Source organism: Cupressus sempervirens, chromosome 5 (genome assembly GCF_028749045.1).
Source record: "Cupressus sempervirens isolate cs-2001-9-10 chromosome 5, ASM2874904v1, whole genome shotgun sequence".
In the NCBI taxonomy this organism is placed as follows: Eukaryota; Viridiplantae; Streptophyta; class Pinopsida; order Cupressales; family Cupressaceae; genus Cupressus; species Cupressus sempervirens.
The window spans coordinates 994788279-994813198 of record NC_143122.1 but is presented as its reverse complement, the minus strand read 5'-3'; the positions used below and the strand labels follow the sequence as shown (position 1 = coordinate 994813198).

At 38.2% G+C, this 24920-nt stretch overlaps 3 protein-coding genes across 6 annotated transcripts in view; 1 reads left to right on the top strand and 2 right to left on the bottom strand.

Moving 5' to 3' along the window:
- Nucleotides 1-24920, top strand: part of LOC149559273 (uncharacterized) — a 43584-nt gene that overhangs the window by 13285 nt on the left and 5379 nt on the right. The window contains exon 2 of one of the 4 annotated variants that reach the window (XM_089833196.1): nucleotides 795-947. The exons of 2 other annotated variants lie outside the window; for them this stretch is intronic. The gene's annotated coding sequence lies outside the window, so the exon portion shown is untranslated. Of the gene's footprint in view, nucleotides 1-794; nucleotides 948-17836; nucleotides 18789-24920 lie in introns of those variants that run through there. One more of the 4 variants, XM_089833198.1, reaches the window with a different exon arrangement.
- On the bottom strand, nucleotides 10628-12446 carry LOC149559275 (uncharacterized). The gene is made up of 3 exons (XM_089831331.1): nucleotides 12095-12446; nucleotides 11652-11960; nucleotides 10628-10728 (listed from the first exon to the last, which is right to left on the bottom strand). Exons 1-3 carry the CDS (start codon nucleotides 12444-12446, stop codon nucleotides 10628-10630), a joined length of 762 nt encoding a protein of 253 aa, XP_089687457.1.
- LOC149559274 (uncharacterized) lies at nucleotides 12605-14575 on the bottom strand. Its single transcript, XM_089833194.1, has 4 exons — nucleotides 13820-14575; nucleotides 13448-13680; nucleotides 13180-13332; nucleotides 12605-13038 (listed from the first exon to the last, which is right to left on the bottom strand). The coding sequence occupies exons 1-4, from the start codon at nucleotides 14491-14493 to the stop codon at nucleotides 12611-12613; spliced, it is 1488 nt and encodes a 495-aa protein (XP_089689320.1). The 5' UTR covers nucleotides 14494-14575; the 3' UTR covers nucleotides 12605-12610.

The following is a 24920-nucleotide window of genomic DNA, read 5'->3' as shown; positions in this document are numbered from 1 at the left end:
CATCGCCTCAAAATTTTGGGGACCCTCTTTTTCAATCACCTTGGCAATAAATTGTTGAAGTTGTCCAAAAATTTCCAATCTTAGAAAATTTTATGTCTTGGACACCTTTAGATCAAGAAGGAGAAGGTTAGATTCATTTTCACCCAGTTTTAGCTTGATTTTTTGGAGCTTGTAATTTTATCCTTAGGTTGAACAAGTTTCAAAGAACAACACTCGGCAAGATAAAATTGTAAATTTTGTATTTAGATGATTTTTTTTTTGAAAATTTTGGTATAATTGTATAAACTTGAGTAATTTTCAAAAAATGAAATTTTTGTTAGATTTGGGATTTTTGGAAAATCTTGAATTTTTTTGGTGAAAAAAAAAATTAAGTAATTTTGTGATGGTGAAATCAAATAGAAAAATCGATTTTAAACTCTAGAGAAATGATTTTATTTTTGTTAAAATAATTAAAATTGCATAGCAAAATCGATTTAGATTAAATTGCAAAAATTGGCATTAAATGGATTAAATGTGCCTTGAAGATTTTAAAATATTTAAAGAAATTAGTAATTTAAAATTGAAAAAATCGATTTTGGTTTGCCAAATCCGATTTTTTAATGATATATTAATTACTAAATCGTTATTAAATGAAATTGTTTAGCATCTTCAAGGCTTTATTTATTTTATCTTTGCAATTTTGGTCTAACCGACAATTTAAAAATGCAAATTTCATTTTGGCAAAATTAATTTTTAGCTTATCATTTAATCTGGGCCAGAATTGTGCATTAATTAATGTTTTTTTTCCCTCCTAGGTGCAAGTCGGCCAGTTAGAGGAGAGCAAGTGAAATGGGTATAAGAGGAAGTTCTTTCCCCTTATCTCCTCATTCCTCCATCCTCCTCTTCCATGCTTGGGCGAATTTTGAGGAAGGCAGCGATTTTTTCCAGATTTTGACATTCTTGCAAAGGTGGATTTCCATTGTTGGCAATCTGATTTTTTTTCCCATGAAGGCTGCATTTCTGCCCTAGGCAACTTCTTGTGGCAAATAAGAATTTCTTGCCCTAAGTCAAATTTTATGGAGCTGAATTTTGAGGGAGCCGAATTTTGTGGGAGCCGAAATTTGTGGAAGACAAAATTTTGATTTTCAAGAGGGGCTATGATTTTCTCTTAGAGATTCGACGATTTTGTTGGTAAAGAAAACAAGTGATAAAGTCTGATTTTTGTGGCATATGCATGGGCAATTCCAAGAGCACTGAATTCTGATTTCTCCAGCTAGGGCATTAAGATTTAAGGGATTTGAAATTTTTAGGTCTAATCCTAAATTCCAAAAGAAGACTCGGCCATTGATAAAGGTAAGTTCAATTTATTTAGAGTTGAAAGGGGTCCTTAAGCGGATTTTGTTCTTATGCTCTTGTCTAGTTTTGTTTCCTTTGGTTCTTCTTGCATTCATCATCCACAACTTCATCATCTCATCCTCGGTTGAAGATTGGAGATTGATAAGTGGAGAATCCATGATAGGACATTTGAAGAGGCAGCAATAAGCTAGATCACCCTAGGTTGAAGTTGGGAGATATAAGTCTAGTCTATCTTAAGGTAACGGTGAGGCAAAAATAAGTGTTGGTCCCATCCTAGGTTGAAGATTGAAGATTGATAAGTGTAGTGATAAGACTTGGCGAAGTAGAAATAAGTGTAGAATTTATCGATAGAAAGAAGGTTGGAGAATGATAAGGATAGTCCATATCACTTAGAACGAAGAGGCAGAAATAAGTGTTTAGAATGGTAAATGTTAGTACAAGCAAGAACCCTAAGGGAACAAACACTAAGAAAGACAGAGAATATGATGCTCAAAACAACTTTCTTCTCGAAAATGAGGCAAATAACCGATACCAATGTCGGTACACTAAATATGATACAGGTAAAGAATAGACTAAAGGAAGGACAATACCCCATGGCAAAGAAGATATACAGAAGTGGAATTGTACATGCAACAACTTTTCCTCCCACCTTGCCTTGTTCAAAATTGGTTATGGAGTGCGCATCCAGGTTTGATTTGATCAGTAAATCCATCATTTTTGAGGAAAGGGAAGAGGGTGTTGGCCAACATTGGTAGAAAGGTGATCAAAGAAGCATTTAACATTCCCCTATACAAGAGCATGACAATGGTGATGATGGACGAGGTGGCCAAGTCATTTCAGGATAACTAGGAAGCTTATTTCATGCATCTAAAACAGGATTGGCTACACGAGGGAAAGAAAGGAATAACCAGATCATCGAGGCTCACAGTGGCAGACTTCAAATCAGAATATGACAATCTCATTGTGCTCCTCAACCGGATCATGAGCCTAACTCAAGGACTTAAGGCCTTAGGAGAAATTGGCAATGGGTCGGGGCAATATTTGGTGCATGAATGCTATCCACAACTTCATTTGCACAACAACAAGGATTATAAGATATTTTGTGATGCCTTTGCCATGAAGACAATAAGGGTACTACAAGGGACACCTGTTAAGAGACTTTCATCAGAAGCAAAAGCAAAGATAAAGAAGTATGGGAGTTGGTTCATCCAATTTTCGCAATTCACATACATTAGAGTAGCAGGAAGCATAGTCTGTCCCAAGAGACTTCCAAGATACCCACCCGACAAGGTAGTTTTGATGGAATTAGCTAGGGAACTTGAGCATTATGATAGAATAATGAAACTCAAGGGTGAGACAGGCATTACCTTCTCATTCAGAATTGGCAATGATAGTTGCCCCAATCATGTCGTCTTTGCAGCTGCGAAGAAGGAATTGGAATGGTATCATCTAGGATGGTACAGAGCAAAGCAAGGGTTTGATCCTAATGGTTTATCAAGGTATCTCACAGAAATGCATTTAAACATGTTCCCACTATAGAAGACTTTTGGGCCAATGCCAAGGATGACTTTCATGTGAGAAAGCTAGCTTTCTCAAGATTGACGGTGGACATGATGAGAGATATCAAATGGAGAGGCCTTGATATTCTTGATCAACTGGAAGATAATGGAAATGTGTTGAGAGAAGATTATGATATAATAGAAGGAACAGAGTTGAATTTAGTAGATTGGGATGATCATCAGGATCCTTTCTTGGAGTCAGTTACAAGAGCAGTTGATTTGCATACTGAGTCATGGTACTGTTGATGCGAGTTCTGTATCACTACATAACATATTAGTGATTGGATATCTGATACGGAGTATCAAACATACAATCCCTCTCTTGAAAAGTTATTGCTCATGGGATATGAGAATAACTCTAATGTTCCTTACATTTGTGGATACTCGCTCAGTTTTATTGATGTGATTTGTTGGTAATCACATAGGCAGCCTTATGCAAATTGTTGAGGATGACTTGGACTTTGGTGGGATGATGGAGATGGTGGTTCAGTGTGAATGCTAGATGGTGATGATGGGGAAGTGATGGTGGTTGGGAGGTGAATGGTTCTTACAACTGGTATCTATCTAACTCTCTTCTTTTAAATTCTAAGTCCTAAATAACTTGCTATCCTACCCCTACTCCTATGGATGGACGACTAGCAAATGGACTAGGGGTCGAATCTAATGAAAGCTTACCGGCGGCTCCACCTCCATAGATGCAATGATTCTAAGAAAAAATAAACTAGTTTGCCACACAAAGCTTCCCAACAAGCCGCTACGATACTAGTGGTCTAGTATTGATCCCTATCAAACATCTACTAATACTACCATGCAACTATTAATCTAAATTACTTGTACTTAGCAACTTGAAATGCAATCAACTTTTACAACTTGAAAGGAAATTTTACTCTTAACTATTTTAAAGTAGAAACCATGCAATAATACCAAAGGCTCTTAATCACCATACAAGTCACAACAATGGAAAAGAAATAGCGAATTTTGGCATTATCTTATGCAACAATTTTCTCCGACCCTTACAAATGAGAGCAAATGGACTTATATAGAGGCCAAAATGTACAACCGACGATAGAGATAAAAAGGCAAAACTGACAATCTAGATTGAATCCTAAAAACCTTAATTAGGGTTGTCACCCCATCGGCCAATGAGAAGATGCCACCTCATCAATGGACCAGTGAAAAAAGTGTAAAAGTGGCAACCAATGAGAAGGCATCAAAATTGCGGCCAATAAAAAATAGACACTTGTCCTATCCTAGAAGAAAGAGAAATTGCCACTTGGGCTTACATTAAATGATCTTCTAATATAACTTTCCCTTTTTCTTTCATTCTCTTAGTTAAGGTAATGAACTTAGCTAGCCTTTCGTTGACTTCCTCTTTAGGAGGACAAGGTGTGTGCTTTATCTTGAGCTCCGCTGATTTCATCACACTGTTCACTGCTTGTAGTGTCTTCTCATGATCTTTCTCATACTCCTTTGCGAATCCAATGAAAGCATTTAGGGAGGAAAGGGTGTTTAAATGTTTCTTCTTGATGGCAACCTTTCCAAACTCATCCAATCTCGATCCAAGTCTTGTCTCATTGATATCCTCTTTTCTGATGTCTTCAAAATCAAGTGCCACTCCAACGTCGCTCATCATGGTTGAAATGGAAGTGTCAACATTTGGGCTATGCTGTGCAATTGCCTTCTGTATCTTTTCAAGTGTTCTAAATCTGGTACTCAATGCAACAAACCAAGATTCAACCGTACTTAATCCTCTCTCATCAACCAACCTAGCCCTCTCCAAATATGCTTCCGTTATTCCAATGAACGCCTATAGCTTAGGAATAGCTAAATCTTTGATGGGAAGGAAATCCTTCCACTCTTCTTCGAATAATCTGAACTTGTTTCTAACAGTCACCAATGACCGGAATGTTGAGATGAAGGAAGGCAAGAAATTTCGCCCATCTTGGATTGAATGATGGATCCAACCCTTGGCTTCATGTAGCTAAGCTGATATCTCTTCCATATTGCTCCTACTGTCTTGAGAAAGGGCTTCTTGGTGCAACTGTTGGATAGGCTGGCAATCTCTCCAATATTTGTTCTCGGCCTTCAACTTTACGATTCTTTCATTTGCTTTCTTCAACCTTTCTTTGATTGAAGCTATACCCTCCTGAATCTCTTCACATTCCATATCATTTGTGTTTCTTCCCAAGTTGTGTTCTACTATCTCATATTCCTGGGCCACAATATCATCCACTGCCTTATTGACTATTGGTATAGCAATCTGAACCTTTTGCTGACCATCATTGTCGCTCCTGATTACCTTTGCCACCGTCTTTGCCATTTGTTTTTGGTTCTCGCTATCACCCTTTTCTATTAATCCTCGGATGCCTTACGTCGTTCGGACAGTTGCCACCTCACCTCTTAGTATAAGGCTATAAGCATTTGCCTTAACCATAGTGGTGCGGTGCATCTCCTCAAATCTGGATTTGGTTCGACTACAAAGCATCACCAACAGCCTCGGATCCCTGACTTATTGCCTCAATATCAATTGGCCCATCATCTTCTCCACTAGTTACTGCCATATCATCTCCTTATTGGTTTTCTGAGAGAGGGGAGTACTCGGTGCTCTCACTGTAACCACTTGATTCCAAATCAGAGCTTACTTCTACTGCGACCCTTTTATCACTTGAATTAACCTCTTGGCTTCTAGCCTCAATTATGCTCTCTCTTGATGGAACTGTATGCTGTCTCTTGGCTGAAGGTTCCGGATGTTCTTTGCTCTTCTCTACCTCCAAGGCTCTCTTCTTGTCTCTGGCTTCACCCTTCTGTCCAACTAATTCTGTTGGACCTTCCTTTGGCTTCATCTTCTCGTGAGTAAGGGGAATCCTTTGTCTTTGTAGCCTCCTTAGTCTTTCATTATACCACGACTCGGTATGCAAATCAACTGCTCTTGTAAGTGCCTCCAAAGAAGGATCTTGATGGTCATCCCAATCTACTGTATTCAATTCTGTTCCTTCTATCGTATTATAATCTTCCCTTAACACATTTCCATCGTCTTCTAGTTGATCGGGAATATCAAGGCCTCTCCATTTGATATCTTTCATCATGTTCACTGACAATCTTGAGAAAGCAAGCTTTCTCACATGAAAGTCATCTTTGGCAGTGGCCCAAAAGTCCTTTGTAGTGGGAACATGCTTAAATGCATTTCCATGAGATACCTTGATAAGACCATTAGGATCGAATCCATGCCTTGCTCTGTACCACCCTAGATGATACCATTCCAATTGCTTCTCTATAGCTGCAAAGGTGGCCCGATTGAGGCAACTATCATTGCCAATTCCGATTGAGAAGGTAATCCTTGCTTTACCGTCATTTCTCATTATTCTATCATAGTGCTCAAGTTGCCTAGCCAATTCCATTAAAACTACCTTGTCGGGTGGGTATCTTGGAAGCCTTTTGGGACAAACCGTGCTCCCTGCTACTCTAATGTAGGTGAATTGGGAAAATTGGATGAACCAACTCCCAAACTTTTTAATCTTTGCCTCTACTTTTGATGAAAGTCTCTTAGTAGGTGCCCCTTGTAGTACCCTTACTATCTTCATGGCAAAGGCATCACAAAATATTTTGTAATCCTTGTTGTGCAAATGAAGTTGTGGATAACATTCATGCACCAAATATTGCCCCAGCCCATTGTGTACTTCTCCTAAGGCCTTTAGTCCCGGACTCTTATATAGTCTAGCAATTAGGTAAAACAGATAAGATCCTATATAGAATTGCTTTTGGTTTTGTACAGTTCTAAGTTGCAACTCCAGGTTTTCGCTTATGATCCTAGCTCAATCAAATCTTCTTTTTCCTTTTTCAATTTCATCAATAAAGAAGTACATTCAATTTTCAAATTGTGTACCTTGAGCTAGGCCCATGATCCAACTGAGAAGCACAATGAGATCTCCATATTCTGACTTGAAGTCCGCCACTGTAAGCTTAGATGACTTAGTTACGCATTTCTTTTGTGTAGCCAATCCTGTTTTAGATGTATGAAATAGGCCTCCTGGTTATCCTGAAATGATTTAGCTGCTTGATCCATCATCACTACTATCATGTTCTTGTACTGGAGAATGTTAAATGCTTCTTCGATTGCTTGTCTGCCAATATTGGCTAACACACTCTTCCCTTCATAAAAAATGATGGATTTATTGATTAGATCAAACTTAGATGTGCATTCCATAACCAATTTTGGACAGGGCAATATAAGAGGAAAAGTTGCTGTGTGTACAATTCCGCTTTTGTATATCTTCTTTGCCAAGGGGGATTGACCTTCCTTTAGTCTGTCCTTTACTTGTATCATGTTTTCTGTACCAACATTGATATCGGTTATTCGCTTCATTTTTTAGAAGAAAGTTGTTTTGGGCATCATATCCTCTTTGTCTCTTTTAGTATTTGTTCCCTTAGGATTCTTGCTTGCACTACCATCCTCCATCTCGTCGCCCTATTATGGGATGGTAAAGTGGTGGACAATGAATGCAAGAAGAACCACAGGAGACAAGAACGAAAGAAGGAAGTCAGCTTAAGGACCCCTTTCAACTCTAAATGATTAAAAGTCACCTCTACCAATAGTCGGATCTTTCTTTTGGAATTTAGGATCAGACTTCAAGAACTTCAAATCCCTTGCAAATCAGAATTTTAATCTTTTAGAATTGTCCACCATTTGCCCCCAAAAATCTGATTTTCATCATGTATTTTTTTTCCAAACTAAAATTGCCCAACTCTGATGTAAAAAAATGCAGTCCCAAATGGAGAAAATCAGACCTCCATCATAAATCGCCTAGGGCATAAAAATCAGATCTGCCCTCAAAAACCAATTCGCCCAAGCATGGAAAGTTTCCAATCTGCCCTCCAAAAGTCATCTAAGGCATAAATCACAGCCCTAATAGAAGGAGAAAAATCACCAAATAATGCAAAAATCTGCCTCCAAAGAGAAATCGCCAAGGTCTGAAAATGCTTAATTGCAAGCAAAATTGCCCAAAAATGCAAAAAATCTGCCTCCCAAGAGAAATCGCCAAAGGAAGAGAAGAGCTGCTCCAAGATATAATTCGCCCAAAATGAAGAGAGGACTGCCTTTGCCAAAATTGCCAACACCTTGAGGAGGAAGAGTAAGAAGTGAGGAGGAAAGGGGAAAGAGGCCTCCTCTTATACCCAACTTTCCTACTTTCCGTAGCTACCCGACTGAGACCTTGGGAGCAAGAAAATATTAATTAGACTACTAATGTTGGCCTTCAATTAAATGCTTAGCACGAAATTAACTTTGCCATGATGAAATTCACTTTTTAAATTTGCCAATTAGACCAAAATTGCAAAAAGAAATTAAATAATGCCTTGGAGATGCTAAATATTTCCATTTAATGATGATTTAGCGATTAATATGTCATTAAAATTGGATTTTGGTTAGCCAAAAACTATTTTTCCATATTAAATTACTAATTTTCATTAAAGGCTTAAAATTTTTCAAGGCAATTTTAATTCACTAAAGCCGATTTTTTTTGCAATTCAATTCAAATTGATTTTGCTAAGCAATTTTGGTTTCAAAAATAAAAATTATTTCTAGAGTCTAAAATTGATTTTGCGATTTGATCTCATCATCGCAAAAATTAATTTATTCATCGAAAAAAAATATTCAAGATTTTCCAAATAACTTCCAAATAACTTCAGTCTAACAAAAAAAGGTCATTTTTGAAAATTATTCAAATTTACACAATTATGTCCAAATTTTCAAAAGAAAATGTCTAAGTACAAATTCTACAATTTTATCCTGCTGAATGTGGTTCTTTGAAATTTGTCCGGCCAAAGGATGAAATTGATCATTCTGGAAAATCAAGTTGAAACCGGGTGAAAATAAATCTAACCCTTTCCCCTTCTAGCCCTGAAGGTGTCCAAGACTCAAACTTTTCAAAAAAAATCGAATCAAAATTTTTGGACAACTCAAAAATTTGCCAAGGTGATTGAAAAAAAGACAAAAAGGGGGTCCCTAAAGTTTTGGGGCGATGGTGTGAGAACCTCACAACAAGTACAATGAAAGATTAAGGAAGCTACAAAGTCAAAGGATTCCCCTTATGAGAAGATGAAGCTAAAAGAAGGTCCAGCGGAATCAGTCAGACAAAAGGGTGAAGGAAGTAGCCAACAACAAAAAACAGTTAGAAGCAAGAAGAGAGCTTTGGAGGTTGAAAAAAGCAAAGAACATTCGGAACCTCCAGCAAATATTGAAGAGATTGCTAGCCTATCCAACAGTTGCACCAGACAGCCCTTCCTCAAGACAGTGGGAGCAACCTAGAAGAGATATCGGCTCAGCTACATGAAAATAGGGATTGGATCCGTGATACAATCCAAGACGGGCAAAATTTGTTGCCTTCATCTCGACATTCCAGTCATTAGTGATTGTTAGAAAAAAATTCAGAATATTTGAAGAGGAGTGGAAGGATTTCCTTCCAGTCAAGAATTTAGCAATTCCTAGGCTACAGGCATTCATTGGGCTCCTAGAGAAATACTTGGAAAGGGCCAAGTTGGTGGATGAAAGAAGATTGAGTACGGTTGAGTCTTGGTTTATTGCCTTGACTACTAGATTGAGAACACTCGAGTAGATATAGAATGCAGTTGCACAACATAGCCCAGGTGTCAACACTTCCATTTCAACCATGATGAGCGACGTTGGGGCGGCACTTGATTTTGAAGACATTAGAGAAGAGGACATCAATGAGACAGTGCTTGGATCGAGATTGGACAAGTTAGGAAAGGTTGCTATCAAGAAGAAACATTTGGGCACCCTTTCCTCCCTCAATGCCTTTATCGGATATGCAAAAGAGTACGAGAAGGACCTTTGGAAGACACTACAGGTAGCAAGTAGCATGATGAAATCGGCTGAGCTCAAGATAAAGCATACACCTTGCCCTCCCATGGAGGAAGTCAACGAAAGGCTAGCTAGGTTCATTGTCTTAGCTAAAAGAATGAAAGAAAAAGGGAGATTTATATTAGAAGATCATTTGATGTAAGCCCAAGTGGCAATTCTCTTTCTTCTAGGGTAGAACAAGTGTCTAATTCTAATTGGCCACCATTTTGGTGCCTTCTCATTGGTTGCTACTTTTCCACTTTTTTCATTGGTCCATTGATGAGGTGGCATCTTCTCATTGGCCGATAGGGTGGCAACCCTAATTAGGGTTTCTAGGATTCAATTTGGATCGTCAGTTTTGCCTCTTTATCTCTACCGTCAATTGTAAATTTTGGGCTCTATATAAGGCCATTTTGCTCTCATTTGTGGGAGAGTTATGTTGGAGTATTGTTGCCAAAATACTATCAAAATTGTTCTCTATTCATTGTTATGGCTTGCATGGTGGATATACATGATCATTTTGGTGTATTGCATAGTTCTTCTCATCTCTCAAATTAAAAGTAGGATTTCATTTCATATTCTTAGAGTAGAAGTAGATGGCTAATTGTATGGTGATATTACTAGATGTTTGATAGGGATCTATAACTAGGCCACTAGCATCTTAGCGGCTTGTTGGGAAGTCTTGTGTGGTAAACTAGTTCTTTTTTCTTTGAATCATTGCATCTATGAGGGTGGAGCCACTGGTAAACTTTCATTAGATTTGATCCCCGTCCATTTGCCAATCTTTCCATTCATAGCAATAGGAGTAGAATAGTGAGTAGTTGATTAGTCGAGGTTTTGAAGAAGAAGGTTAAGAAAGCATAAGCCATTTGAAAACTCACCCTCCATCACCATCAACATCATCTGCCACTCGTACTGAATCACCATTACCATCATCCCAAAATCCAAGTTGTCCTTGAAGGAATAATGTAAGTCCACCTACGTGATTACCAGCAAATCACATCGATATACTGAGTTAGTATCCACAGGTGTAAGGAACATTGGAGTTATTCTTATGTCCCATGAGTATTAACTTTTCAAGAGAGGAATTGTGTATTTGATACTCCATATCAAATATTCAATTGCTAATATGTTATGTGGTATGAAAACCAAAGAAACGTGAATCAGAATCGGATCGGAATCGGCAAGGCCGAATCGAATCGTGAATCGGCAATGAATCGGCGATGAATCGGCAAATTTGAAAAAACCCTTTAAATTTAAAGATTTTAACAATTTAAAACTTATTTCATGCACCCTTTATTGAATATAACTTAAGCACACTATAACATCATCAAATAGAAGTTAAAACTTAACATACATAAACATGAAACATAAAATCCATCACATACGTAACTATGTTATCTAAGATTCTAAAATGTAAATTGTAGGCTAGCTGAAGTAAATAGAAATCAAATGATCATAATGATTTAAATCATAGAATGTATGTAAGATGATCCATAAGACATCAAATCATAAATTTATGTAAGAATCTAAGATGAAGATCCATGAAAGTTTGAAACTTTGAAACATATGTCTATCAATGATTCAGTATCAATATCTGTAAACAAAATATAAAAACAAGGCTCCAGCTCAAGCCTCAGGCTCATAGTCATCATCATCCTCACCATCATCCTCAAGCTCAGCTACAGCCTCAGCCTCAGCCTCTGAGTATCCAATCTGCCTAGTAGCAAGGTATCTAATGTAGGTCCTAGAGGACTGTCGAGCCATATCTCCCGCATATAAGATGGGCTCACGAATGTCGCTAGGGCCTGTGTCTGTGCGTGCACGTGTGCGTCTACCAATGCCTGAAGAACGTGCTCTAGCTGCCTCAGCCTCTATATCCACCTGGTCAATCCACGCACGGTCTTCCTCAGTGAAGACTGGATCTACAACCTCTGTGAGCCACTCTAATTCTGGATCAATCTCCTCCAGAATGATCGGAGAGGAGTCAGTGCCCAAAATCTGTCTGATCCTAAGACGGAGGTTGTAATGAACGAAGACAAGATCATTCAACCTCTGCACTGTCAACCTGTTTCTCCTCTTCGAGTGGATGTGCTCGAACATGGACCAACTGCGCTCACATCCAGAAGCGCTGCTTGGCTGACTCAGAATACGAATGGCAATTTTTTGAAGTTTTGGGGTTGTGGCCCCAAACATTTGCCACCATCTATCTGAAATAAGGGAAAATAAAAATAATTAGTCTCATTTACAAATTACAAATTACAAGTTAACTCTAAAATTACATAATCAACTTTAAGTTTAGAATCTAGATTCATGAACATTGAATATATTATTTAATTTTTACCTGGCTGTATTGTTTCCCGAGCATCTATGGCTACCCTGCTAGAGAAAAGTGGCCCTTCTTTATTATTGAACTTATCAAGCTCAATAATTGCAGCACTGCTATCCTCATCAGTACTCAACCTCTGGATCACTGTATATAATCCGGTGAGAACCTCCTCATCCGCCTTGAAGTCAGGACGGAAACGAAATGCCGAATTCAAAAAGTAAGCTGCTGCATGGATGGGTCTGTGGAGCTGATTCTGCCATCTCCTATCAATTATGTCCCAAATAGGGGCATACTTCTCCTGCACTCCTGCATACTGAGCTCTAATGGCCTCCTTGGCCCTATCCATGCCCTCATATATGTAGCCCATAGAGGGCTTCTCCCCATCAGCAGTTCGTAGGAGAGATACAAGAGGCTCAGTGGCCTACATATAAAGTAAAACAAAAATTTGAGTCAAAACTTAAACATAGAATAATTCAATAATATAAGGTAAAACTAAATCATTAAACAATTAGCATAGTAAACTGTAAAATATTAAATGTTAAATTGCAATAAAATTTCCTTAAGTATTTCTCTAGCAGGTTTCCAAAAACCATCATCATCAAATATGCAATCCACCACATCTATCCCTGCAGTGGTCGTAGCATAGGAAGATGAAATCCACTCCCGCCCAACAAACATGCTCCTCAAATCATCCCTTGATGTCAACAAGGACTGCAAGGTGATGAAATTCGAGGCAAACCTCGTGATCCCTGGACGAGCTAACTCTTTGTCTCCTGTGTACTTCCTCATTGTGCTAAGGACAAATGAATGATTATAAATAAACTTACATATGTTTTTTGCCCTTTCCACACATGACTTGACCCACTCAAGTTTGCCAATTTCCTCCAACATGAGGTCAAGGCAGTGTGCTGCACACGGGGACCAAAATATGGTGGGGTGCCTCTCCATCAAAAGTTTGCCTACAACAATTTTAAGATAATTAGAAATTCAAATTTCAAACATGTTAGAACTTAGGAAACTTAGAAATTCTAAGTTAGAATTAGAAAAAGTTCAAAATTCAAATAAATTTATTTTCAAAACTTAAAAAGTTAAAAGTTTACCTGCAGCAACATAACTTGCTACATTATCCGTCACCACTTGCACCACATGTTGTTCCCCCACCTCTGCTATAACTTCCTCAATAACCTCACATAAGTATGTGGCGTTTTTTACATGAGCAGAAGTATCAATGGATTTGAGGAACATGGTATATCCTACAAGTAACAAAACAACGAATTATAATTACTATTAGCAATCAACAAATCAAAATTTGAAATAGTCAATCACGATTCAAAATTATGTATGTAGGAAAGTAGAATGATCAATCACCTCCACAGGATACAAGAAAATTGAGGAGTGTTCTTCCCCTCCTATCTGTCCAACCATCAGTCATGATGGTGCAACCCTTTTCGATCCACTCCTTTCGGTTGTCCTCAAGCTCATGCCTCATATCCTCAACCATTTCCTCCAGTGGGTATCCACTCAACTCAGCCTCAGTTGGGGCTTTAAACCCCGGACCACAAATGGTAACTGCATCTATCATGTTCTGCCAATAAGGAGTCCTGTCACAAATAGATAATGATATTGATTAGAAATTTAGATGTCAAAAACTAAAATCATAAAACAAGTAGATATAATTAAAGTTTTACTTTTACTTTTAACTTTAACTTTGAAGATAACAAAGAAAAAAGAATCAATTACCTGGCTGCAATAAATGGAATGTTGCAAAAGTACCAGAATTTGCAAATCTCTTTTCTGGCAGCATCATGAATCTCTTTGTTCAAACCCATGCCCTCAAGCGTGGGTTGGGAGCCAGGAGTAGTGCGGGGCACAAAGTAACTATCCATTCTGCTTTTCTGCACTCTAGGCCGCAATAGGTTGGTGTTGGACTCTGTCTCAGTATGAGACCGACTACCACTAACACTCACATGAGCACTAGCACTAGGATGAAAAAGAGGCCTAGAAGAACCCTCCCCAACACAACCTACGGATGCGGAAGCTGATGCAGATGCACTTGCAGATGTAGATGCGGTTGCGGATGTGGGAGCACGGGAGCCAATACCTCTTAACCCTTCAAGTTGCATTTTCTTAGTCAACTTGTCTTGTTCAATTTTTTCTAATGCCACTAAACAAGAGCGTTTTGCCTCAACGGTTTGTTGAGTGCAAACTGTGACATCATGGCCAGGTATGCCAGCAATGTGGTATTTCAATCTATAGATACCTCCCGAATTTATTTTTTCTTTGCAAAATATACATTTTGTTTGATATTTGGTTCTCCCAGGAAACTCTTCATTATATTTCCAGCATTCATCTTTTTTACCCATTGTGGAAATTGGAAAATGAAAGCAAAGGGCTGCTGCAATAAAAAAATTCATGTAAAAAATCAAAGTTTGCAACTAATAAACAAAAACTACAAAACAACAAACCCTAGTTTGCAATTTAGTAAAACTAAAAATAAAAAAATTCAAGATTTGCAAATGAACACTAAAAAAATTTAACAAAAAATGCATACTACACTAACATGCAAAAAAAAAACCAACACTTACCTCTTGCAAATGAGTTGAGGAGTGTTGATATTGACTCCTTAATGCTCCCAATGCAATTTATGGCCTCCCCAAATGGACTTCTGATCTCTTTGGTGCTCTTCCTTCTTGCCGGTTGGAAACCTATGGATTCTCTTTTCTCTTCTTCTCTCTCACTCTTCCTCTCTTCTACTCATACTAAGCAAATAGAAGGCTCTTTAGGGTTATAACAAAGAGGAAAGTCAACTTAGAAAGCAAATAAAACATGTGTTTTTTTTTTAAAATTGAACTTTCTATCCTTGCTGCCGCGGCCGATTTCTGGAGATTCACGATGGCGATTTTGGCGATTTTTGCCATGAATCGCCGATTTTGGCGATTCAGGCGATTCACAAGAAAAAATCGCCGCCAGCGATTTCCGATTCCAAAAAAATCGGGAGCCATGAATCTTATCGCTATTTCGGCGATTTCATGGCGATTTTTGGAACTATGATGAAAACTGACATCAAGAAGTTGTACCTTCCTATTGTATTCCTTATGTCTTGAATTTTCTTCATATTATGTCTGATGTGTTTTGCAAGTCTATTTCAGGTGTACTTATTAACTGTTGCAAAAGCCATATTCTTGCACTCAAATTAAAATGGGGTGCATGTTTTAGATTATCAAGGCCCTTATTTCTGCAAACATGAGTCTCACAAATAACGTTCGCAAGACATTCATAAACACAACATAGGGACTGCTGAACATGACAATTACATGGAAATCTATAGGGTGTATGCCAAAGAAGAGGAAGGGAGAAGTTTGGGAATACAAATGCTCAAGCAATATCTAGTGATAGTGTAAGAACTTGGTAAGTTTGCTCATAAATTGTGAAAGAAAACATGTTAAGAATATTAGTTGTTGACAATATAGACAGACAAACAATAGCAAGGCACTAAGTCATAGGACAGTAGCCATGGAATCATGTAAGGATCAATCTATAGTAACAATAAAATTGTCTGGGGTGCACCTGTGACAAGAGAGTAAGGATCCTAATCAAGATCTTACACGATCATAGTATGTTGGTTAACAGATTTGTCCTCTTCAAATTGCCTTCACAAATGACTCCTAAATGCCCACACTAAAGACAAAATCAGAATCAATAGTTGAATCACTTGCAATGATGACGTGTAAGTGCTCTCTGAATTTTGATACGAAGGTACTTCTCCCTTCATTTTATTTGCAAGGAATAAAAATGCTGGTTATGGTTGAAGGCACAGAAGGCAAGTTACCATATATCCATGGCTATAGGATAGATGTGAAAACTTACACTTGAATTTAAAGAATGCAGAAAAAGGAATACACAGATTACCCTAGCCCAAATTCGAAAGAAAAACTATGAAGAGGACGAGCAGCAATAAATATGAACAGCAGGCTTGTGATAATTAATAATTTTGAATTCACAGATTCAGTAATTCAACTTTCTCTGTTTAATATAATAGAATCTGAATTGAAGTGATTACAAAAACATTTAGGATTTGCAATCCTAAATGTTGCATAAACAAACACACAAATTTACATATGCATCTCTTATTTCTTAATGCAGAAAATTGAGCACACGGACTCCATGTCCATATACAGCAAATAGAGTAAGAAAATGATTTAAAGAAAGCTGTTCCTTTTTCTCCTCTAGCTTTTCCTCCTGTGAAAAAGAAAAAGAACCCCTCTTCCGAAAAACTATTTTCCAATAAATAGATCCTTTTCTGCCAGCCCTTTGTTTCCTGTAACTTAGTTTTTAAATAACTGATTCGTGGAAATCCAAGATTACTTCTCAAGAGGTTTCTAAAGTTTTATAAAAACGCTTTTAACTTTTATGGATACATAATGTTTGGTTTAGTAAGTTAAACATTATCACAACGTTTTTGGTCCCACTCATTCGGTGTTTAGTTACAACCTTCTACAAATAGCACTCACATGTGCTCACTATTTGGAAACTTCTAAGAGATTCTGAGGGTGCATATTGTCTTTGGCTTCCATGCGGAGACAATTTTACGTTTCTTTTAAGTGTTGGTTCCCAAAATTGTAGATTGGAATCCTACGAGTTTTGCCAACTCGATGCTGGGATATCCAACTAGTTATAGCCAACGTGATGGGATTGATTGATGCAATTTAAATCCCCTGCGCTTTTGGCTCTGCAAGGCCAAGGCAGGTATACGAACAAAAGTAAATGATTACAGAAAACTTTAAACTTGCAAATTATGATTTAAGAACAAAAGTAAATGATTATACAAACATGTGTATTTTTAAATAAAGAACAATTATGAATTATTGCAACAAATAAATATATTTAATTCTTGAAAGGAAAAATATGAATTAATTGCTAACGTATGTATGGATTTTGAATCATGAATAATGTAAAGACCAGTGCTAGAATTGAAGGGCAAATAGAGTCAATATTGTAAGTTATTACGTACAATTTTATAAAGTTCTATGCACCTTAGCCCTATACAAATTAGTAATCAAGACACAACGGATCAAATATATAGACACAATTTTAATCTAGTTAGATGTGCTTTAACTCCTGAAAAGATGAATTAGACACAAATATGGAAATAGTTAAATATTTCACTATATCTATGATCATCGAGTTTAAAATATTGTAATTGACCATATCCACTTATCTATCATATGAATTATTTATAGAATTTAAAAATAATTATATAGAACACAACTTAATAATTTTTCAACTCTAAATTTTAGAGTAAATAATCATGCTTACAAAATATGTCAGTAATAAAAGTGCACTAGAGACACTCCTACGGATGATCCATCCAATGCGGTTTGACTCCCATCCAATGCAGTTTGACTCTGGAATCACATAAAAATTTATTCAATAATCCAACATCCAAAGGCTTAGTTAAAAAAGTCTATTTCTTTCTTTACCAATGAAGAATGTAATATATCAAATGTGCGTATAACTTGAGTATGTGAAAGTTTGTAGGAAAAATTTGTATCAATTATGTATGTATTGTCTTTTTTGTTTGCTTTACATCTCTATTTATAACTGTATAGATATTTACACAGTTTACCATCCAACCATCACATCTCTTCAGGACTAAAACTAATTACTCTGTTTCGTTAAATCATGGCATTTTGGGCTATCGATTCCAAAACTGCCGCCTTAGATAAATTACGAATTATGAGCCTTCCGGAATTTTTTTGTTGGACTCGTTCACACTTTCCCATTTGACGAGATTATTATCCTTTTTTAGGGCGTAGATGATGATGATGCTTTCCGCTATTTTCAAATGACCAACTTTCTTCAGATGATCGACTTGCAGCCTCAACGTTGATTCCAACCGGCCATATTGCATCCAAGGACTTAGAATAGGAATTCACGTCATCTCCATTTTAATATTTAAATTTGGAGCAATCTTTCTTGTGGCTTTGCCAAAGGTTTCTTCACTATGCAATCACCAGACCTCGTAATTGTCTCAGGCCACTGCTATCACTGATCCTCATTCAACACACACCATTCAATTGTCTGGCTTTGTTCCGTTAGAATACATGCTCTTCATTCACAATCCGCTTCATATAGTGGTAAGGAATGCAACGTGTTATATGACCGCTATTATCATTTCTTTCCTTTCATAAATTCTGGGCTTCTTGTATCGTTATTCCTTCTTGCTCCAATACGATGCACTTTTGTATGGGAAATAGCACCTCCCAGTTATTGTTACCGCTCAGCCAGAATAATCGTTGTGTCTTGTCTTGTGTCAAATACTTTTCTTGTATTCTAATTGCATCAGTGTTTGGCAGATCTTCCAAATTATAACTATGAAAAAAAACTATTCTCAGTCTGCCTCCTTTCTCTTAATACCGTGAAGATCAATGGCTCTGCTAGATTTGATCATCCGAGTACTGCCCAAGGGGTTCAGAGTTGCTTCTAACTGTACCCTTGAAAAGAACTGACTCTATGATTGTTCTAATTCTTATGAATATATTTGTCTCTGATACTGGTAGGGAGTGTTGATTAAACATTTGCAGATGTGTGTTTTCCTTTTCTGCTTTTCTTTTGAAGCTGTCGAGTCAAGCTGGGAGATTCTGAAGAAAAAAAATGTGAAAAGCATTCAAAATGGAAGCTCCAATTTGTGAAAAATAAGGTTCCATCAGTAAGTATGGCATAGTTGACCGTAGCATTCATTAGTTCAGTTATTTGGCTTGTCTGTCTTTTTGATAATAATTGTGATGCCATCGGTTGGGTCTTTTTAAAAACTAATCCATGTTACATGTCTCAGCTGATGACCTGTTAAAAAGACTGCTATGACAAATGGAATTTTCAGAATTTTTTCCTTCATTCATAACATTTTCTGATTATAGTTATCAAAACGGCCACAGGCCTAAGCAGCTGGATAAAAAAGTTCAGAGTGACTTCATCACCACCACACGAAAGCCAGGCCCATTAGTGACCAGCAATAATCTGTTCAAAGAATATGTCCTCGTGAGCTATAGTGAAGATAGTTTCTTTTTTCATCTTGTCTGGTACTATCCTATGCAACATCTCTAACTGCAGATAGGCAACAAATATACTCAGAGTGCATAGATGACCATCTGTGAGAATTGCAGTGGCTGCAACAATGATGATTGCCACATAATTGACTACTTCTGCCTTATTTCATGGTTACAGGGAGACCCGTCTCCCCCCAAAAGTTGCGTCTCGGAGACTTTTTGCGTCTCCGGAGACCTCAAAAAAGGTTGGAGGACTTCAGGACGAAGTCTCCTAAAGTCTTCCAGTCTCCTAATCCAAAAAGTGACATCTCCCCGAAGTCTCCTGATAAAATATAAATGTAAAATATAATATTAAATAATTTAATATATTTTAGCCCTCATTTTAATGTTTTCAATACAAAAATTAAGACCAATGAGATACAATATTTTGATTATGTGAGTTTTGAAATATTTGACTGTATATTAATGTGACATTACTATTATTATTTACTTTAGTCTTTTAGTTTTACAGTATTACTATTTTCAAATTTTGTATTTAGTATTAGACTCTTTAAATTATTAAAAAAAATTGCCTTCTCCAAGTACCCCCATCTCCTATTTTTGAAAAATTGCCATACCAGTACCAGTACCAATACCAGTACCGGAGACCTCCAAGTCTCTCTGTCTCCTGGTGACCTTGCCTTATTTGTATTCTTCAAAAGTACTAATCCATTGACTCTATTGATGATTGTGTATGACAAGGTGAATGCTTTCCTTTCGATATAGAAGAAACATCTCTAAATGATGACAACTGACATTGTTGGTGCGCATCTTAGAGAAGGAAATTGTCTTATGAAATAATGGGCACTAGAAATTGAATTATAAATACAATTATCTGCCTTTTTGCTCTTTAAAAACTTGTTCAACCCTTTCCCTTTGAGCTTTCATCTTTAATTTCATGGCTTGATGATGTAATCTATAATCAATTATCATACACTTGCGGCTTTTCTAACCTTTCCATTTTGCGAGTGTATGTTTACTCCAAGTTTAACATGAATTTCAAATTTACTTTAACTGTCGTGGCATATGCCAAAGCAAAGATTATCGACTATGCTCTAGCAACTTTATTGTTTGGACCAAACAAAAGTGCTTGATCATATGTCTTTAACGCACCCCTTAGTTATTTTTGTTTCTCGCATGTATTGTCCAAATTGTTTTTGAACTGTCTCATTTCTTGTTTGCATCAATTGTCTCTATCCTTACCGTTGCCATTGATCATTGAGGATAGAGCAACGTAAACATTCATACTGAGCGCCCCTTTATCACCCTAGGATGCTAGCCATGGTGCAATTTTTTATTGGTATACCGTATTATTTGTGATCTACAGTTCGACATGTATAGTTAATTTTGAAAACAATGATATCTTTGTCAGTGGCTTTTTCAATCTATTGGCAAGACTTCTTTTGTTGATTCTATGTGTTGTTTTGGATTCAATTTTCAAGCATCTCTCAGGGATTGTCTTTGCAAGCACATTGTTCTCATCATCAATTACCATAGCTTGACTACTTGAATGGGGATTTTCAGAGTAATTGACAAGTCTATTTTATTGAAATCTAATGACCACCACGATTGTAATGGATCATCTGTGATTCATTATCAGGTGATTTGCTTGTTTAGGAATCTACATTGTTGTCAGAGCAAAGGAACTAGAACTATACAAGGCCTGCATGCTAATTGTTGAGCTCCCATTTTTTTAATGGCGGTCAATACCAGATTTAAGTAATTACTCCAGAGCATTATTTTCAGCATCTCATGTGTCATAATCTGCTACACAATTCTTATTGGGCTGTGATCTTGGTGATTCTTGAAAGTCTCAAAAAGATTGTGCAAAGATAGTTTGTCTCTCTACATTGAGTTCTCACGAAGGCTCAGGTTGTAGAGCTAAAACATGCTCGTGGTATTGTTGCAGAGGCGAGGCAGGCTGGCAAATGGGCAGTTATCAGGAATCTGAAAGCAATTATTAGAGATTTCCCCCCCAGTGATTGGGAAGAGAGATAGGCCCCCGAGGCCAAATGACGGTCCCACCAGTAGTCGAACAAGAGGGAGACCCCCACTTGCTCCCTTCTTGTTAACTGCTACAACAGTAATGGATTGCTATGGTCATTACCTGGTCTTCTACGTGATGCTTTAGGATCTGCTAATATTCTTGTCATTACTGAGACTCACGAGAGTCCTATGCGTCCTCTTCTGGATATTACCGGGTATTAGTGGTTATCTATTTGTCACGAGGAGGTTCGGGCATCTGGTGGGGTACGGGGCTTTGGTGGTATAGCCTGTTTGATTAAGGAGGATATTTTCAGTGGCACTACTATTGTACACTCAGATATGTTTGTCAGATTTATGTGGGTTTGCATTGACCATAAGTGTCACCATCAGAGAGACCTTTATTTTGCTGCTTGTTATTTTCCACTGTCTTCCTCTCACTATGCTATTCATGGTACTGATGATAGAGACCCTTTTATTGACCTTTGCGAGACTATTTCTTAGTTTGCTGCTTTAGGGGACATTATTATTCTCAAAGATTTCAATGCAAGAACTAGAGTACTCCAGACTCCACTTTATGATCGTAGTTCAGATTCTATTTGCTCCACGGAGATTGATCCAACTTCTTAAGGGCTTCAGCGATATTTTGAGGATGCTCTTGGGTCGTTATCAGTGTATTGCAGACATCTACTGTGGCCTTCTGATCTTGAACGACCTTTCTTGCTTTCTTGGATCTGAGTCCTTTACTGGTTGGCCTCATTGTGGTGGTGCTAGTGTCGTTGATTATGTTCTTGCTTGTCCCTCCCTCATCTCTTGCATTTGTAGTTTCACCATCTTGCGCCTTCCTCTAGTGGACCATGCTCTCCTCAATATCCACATTCGCCTCGCCCCTCTTCTTCCTTTGCCCCCTTTCCAATCACCTCACTTTTCATCTGCCACTGCTCACTCGCCCATTTGCTTCCATTTTCTCAATAGTGATTGTGAGCTCTTTTCCGCTCATCTTTTGCGAATCCTCAACCCTTTGTGCTTCTCGGACTTGTGCAAGGCCGCCTCCATGTTTGACTTGCTTGCATTAGCTATCCTTGAGTCTACCACCCTTTCTAGTCCTCATCATCCTCCTTTGCTCCTTCACAAAAAATGTCGTAAGACTTGCCCCATGAACCAGTGGTTTGATTTGAACTGCAAATCTTTCTATCGTTTTATGTGTTCCTCTTTTGAGGCTCGCTCTATTGACTTTGCCTGCATTCACTTGTCTTATCTCCGCTTTCTTCGGATTAAGAAGCGTTCCTTTGCCGCTTCCAAGTGCAAATCCCTTTGCTCCATGCTGATCCGCAACCCCTAGCTCTTCTGGTGCACTCTTTTCCCCCATAGTTCTCCTCCACCCTCCACCCTCAACTTTCGCTTTCTTATGTTGCATACCATGGCTCTTTATGACATTCTTGGGCAGCCTTCTAGCCACCCCTCTCCACCTCCTTTCGTTTGCTTTTTCACCCCTTCCCACATTTATGAGACCATCAGATCCATGAAGTGTAGTAGAGCTGCTGATGAAGAGGGCTTTTAAGCTGAGCTTTTTAAGTTTGGTGCTTTGGTTTTGGGCCCCTATCTCTCTATTCTTTTCAACAGAGTGATCCACTCTGGGTTTTTGACCTCCTGATCCAGGCATCTGATTTATCCTATTCATAAGACCGACCCTATCTCTAATTTGGGGAACTATAGAACCATCATGATTGGGCACACATTTGCCAAACTTTATGCGATGACCCTTAATGCTATGCTATTTATGGAGCTTGATAGGAAAGATTGTAGAGCTAGAGGACAAGTTGGTTTTCGGGTAGATTATTAGACTATGGATCACATCTTCACCCTATGAGCTATTATTGAGGAGGCCAGGCACAGATCGGAGAAGGTCTACTATTGCTTTGTTGATTTTTGCAAAGCTTTTGATTTTGTTCCTAGGGTGGCTCTGTTTGAGAGACTTAGAGAGGTTGGTATTGCTAAGATGTTGTGTACCACTATTATGAGATTTTATGAGATTGTGGTTGGCAGATTTAGGACTCCTGATGGATTCTCGGATCCGATTCATAGCACCATTGGGGTTAAGCAGGGATGCCCTCTCTGCCCTACTTTGTTCAAGTTATATATTGATGAGCTTGAGGACTTCCTCCTGAAGTCTTCACTCCCTGAGGACAGCTGTTATCTTCACTAGGTTTTGATCTCCATCCTTCTTTTTGCAGACGACATGGTTCTCCTTGCTTCCTTTGCAGACATATTATAGAGACTTCTTGATGGCTTGGCTTCCTTTTGTGATTAGCAACAGCTTGTGGTTAACCTGGGTAAGACTCGGGTCATGATCTTTAATTGTTTAAAGACTAATCATCTGCACTTTGTTTTCCAAGGTCAGGAGATTGAGATCACTTCATCTTACACGTATCTGGGGGTTATGTTTTCCAGTCCACGTTTCAGTATGAGACCAGCTATTCAACCTAGAGTTAATAAGGGTATGGGTTCTCTTGCTCTACTTGAGAAATAATGTTTCAAACATCACTTCCAGGATACCTCGTTCAAGTTATCTCTCTTGGACTCTCTTGTGCAACCAGCTATTCTCTATGGGCCCTTCTCTTCTTAGCTCTGATTGGGCCTCGATTAAGCGGGTTCAGGCTTTGTTCTTAGGGCGCATCATCAGATGTCATAGGTTCACTCCTCAAAGTGTCATTTTTGTTGAGTTCAGTGTTCATCCTTTCAGTCTTGTGGCCATTTTTGACTTGGTTTGGTTCCTCCATTGCCTTTGTGGTTTTGTGGATAATGTTGGTGACTGTGACCGTGACCATTACTCCTATTTAGCATATTGGTCGTTTGTTTCCACTGCGAGTGCTAAGTTTGGTTCTCATACACATTGTTGGTATGCACAGGCTTCTTTGCTGGGTTCGATTGGGATTGACATTGATCATCTCCCCCCTTTTCAGTTCTCATTGGATGCCCTGGCTCATCTTCTCCCCTCTCGTCAGGAATTGAATGAACATGTCCAACTTGACATCTATAGACGATACATTGCCACTACCTGGGTTAACCCTTCTAGCAGATTAAGCCCGCTGATGTCCTTTTACGAGGAGCACTTTTTGGAGATTTTTGATGGGATTATTGTCCGTCCTAGCTACCTCTCTCGGCAGTGGTCTCATGCCCTACGCATCTCTTTGGGTTCTTTTAGAGTTGGCTCTTACTGTCTTCGGACCCAGATTGATCACCATATTGATAGGGAGGAGTGGCTTTGTAAGCTTTGCACTTTAGGGGAGGTGGAGTCTGAGATTCATTTCCTTTTTCGATGCCCTATTTATTACGAGATCAGAGGGAGATTTTTCTGTCTATTTCGGGAGTGCTTCTCTCCATATGACTTTTTCAGCTACTATGATCAGCTATGCCTTGCACTTTATCTTCGTGAGGCCACTATGCTTCGTGATAGCATGATCTAGTCACTGCTTCCTCACCCGCACTCGTCTACTTAGCTTATCACTACCTTCTTTACACCATTATCTCCTTTAAGTGGTGTGAAAAGGCCTTCTAGCTCCACTAGATGTACTGGGCTTTCCAGATGTGTCAGATCTCGTTCTAGTTATTTGCACCAGCAACACTCCTCCGCGAGTGGCTAGAGACAGTACAACACCTCTACACATTAGCAAGAGTATCATTCTGTGATTGATTTCTTTTTGCCTAAGAAAGACTCCTTAGTGTTCTTTTTGTCTCTCTTCTTTGGTTGTTGTTTTGGTTTTGTCTTGTAT

Bases quoted from the DNA above. Each gene is read 5' to 3' on its own strand.
- LOC149559275 (XM_089831331.1), bottom strand. From the start codon at position 12,446: ATGGGCTACATATATGAGGGCATGGATAGGGCCAAGGAGGCCATTAGA. The intron at 11,961-12,094 runs GTAAAAATTAAA...CCCTTATTTCAG, and splicing joins TCGGGAAACAATACAGCCAG to ATAGATGGTGGCAAATGTTT. The intron at 10,729-11,651 runs GTGCGTGGATTG...GTAATCACGTAG, and splicing joins AGTCTTCACTGAGGAAGACC to GTGGACTTACATTATTCCTT.
- LOC149559274 (XM_089833194.1), bottom strand. From the start codon at position 14,493: ATGAATTTTTTTATTGCAGCAGCCCTTTGCTTTCATTTTCCAATTTCC. The intron at 13,681-13,819 runs GTAATTGATTCT...TATTTGTGACAG, and splicing joins ATTCCATTTATTGCAGCCAG to GACTCCTTATTGGCAGAACA. The intron at 13,333-13,447 runs GTGATTGATCAT...TGTTACTTGTAG, and splicing joins TTTTCTTGTATCCTGTGGAG to GATATACCATGTTCCTCAAA.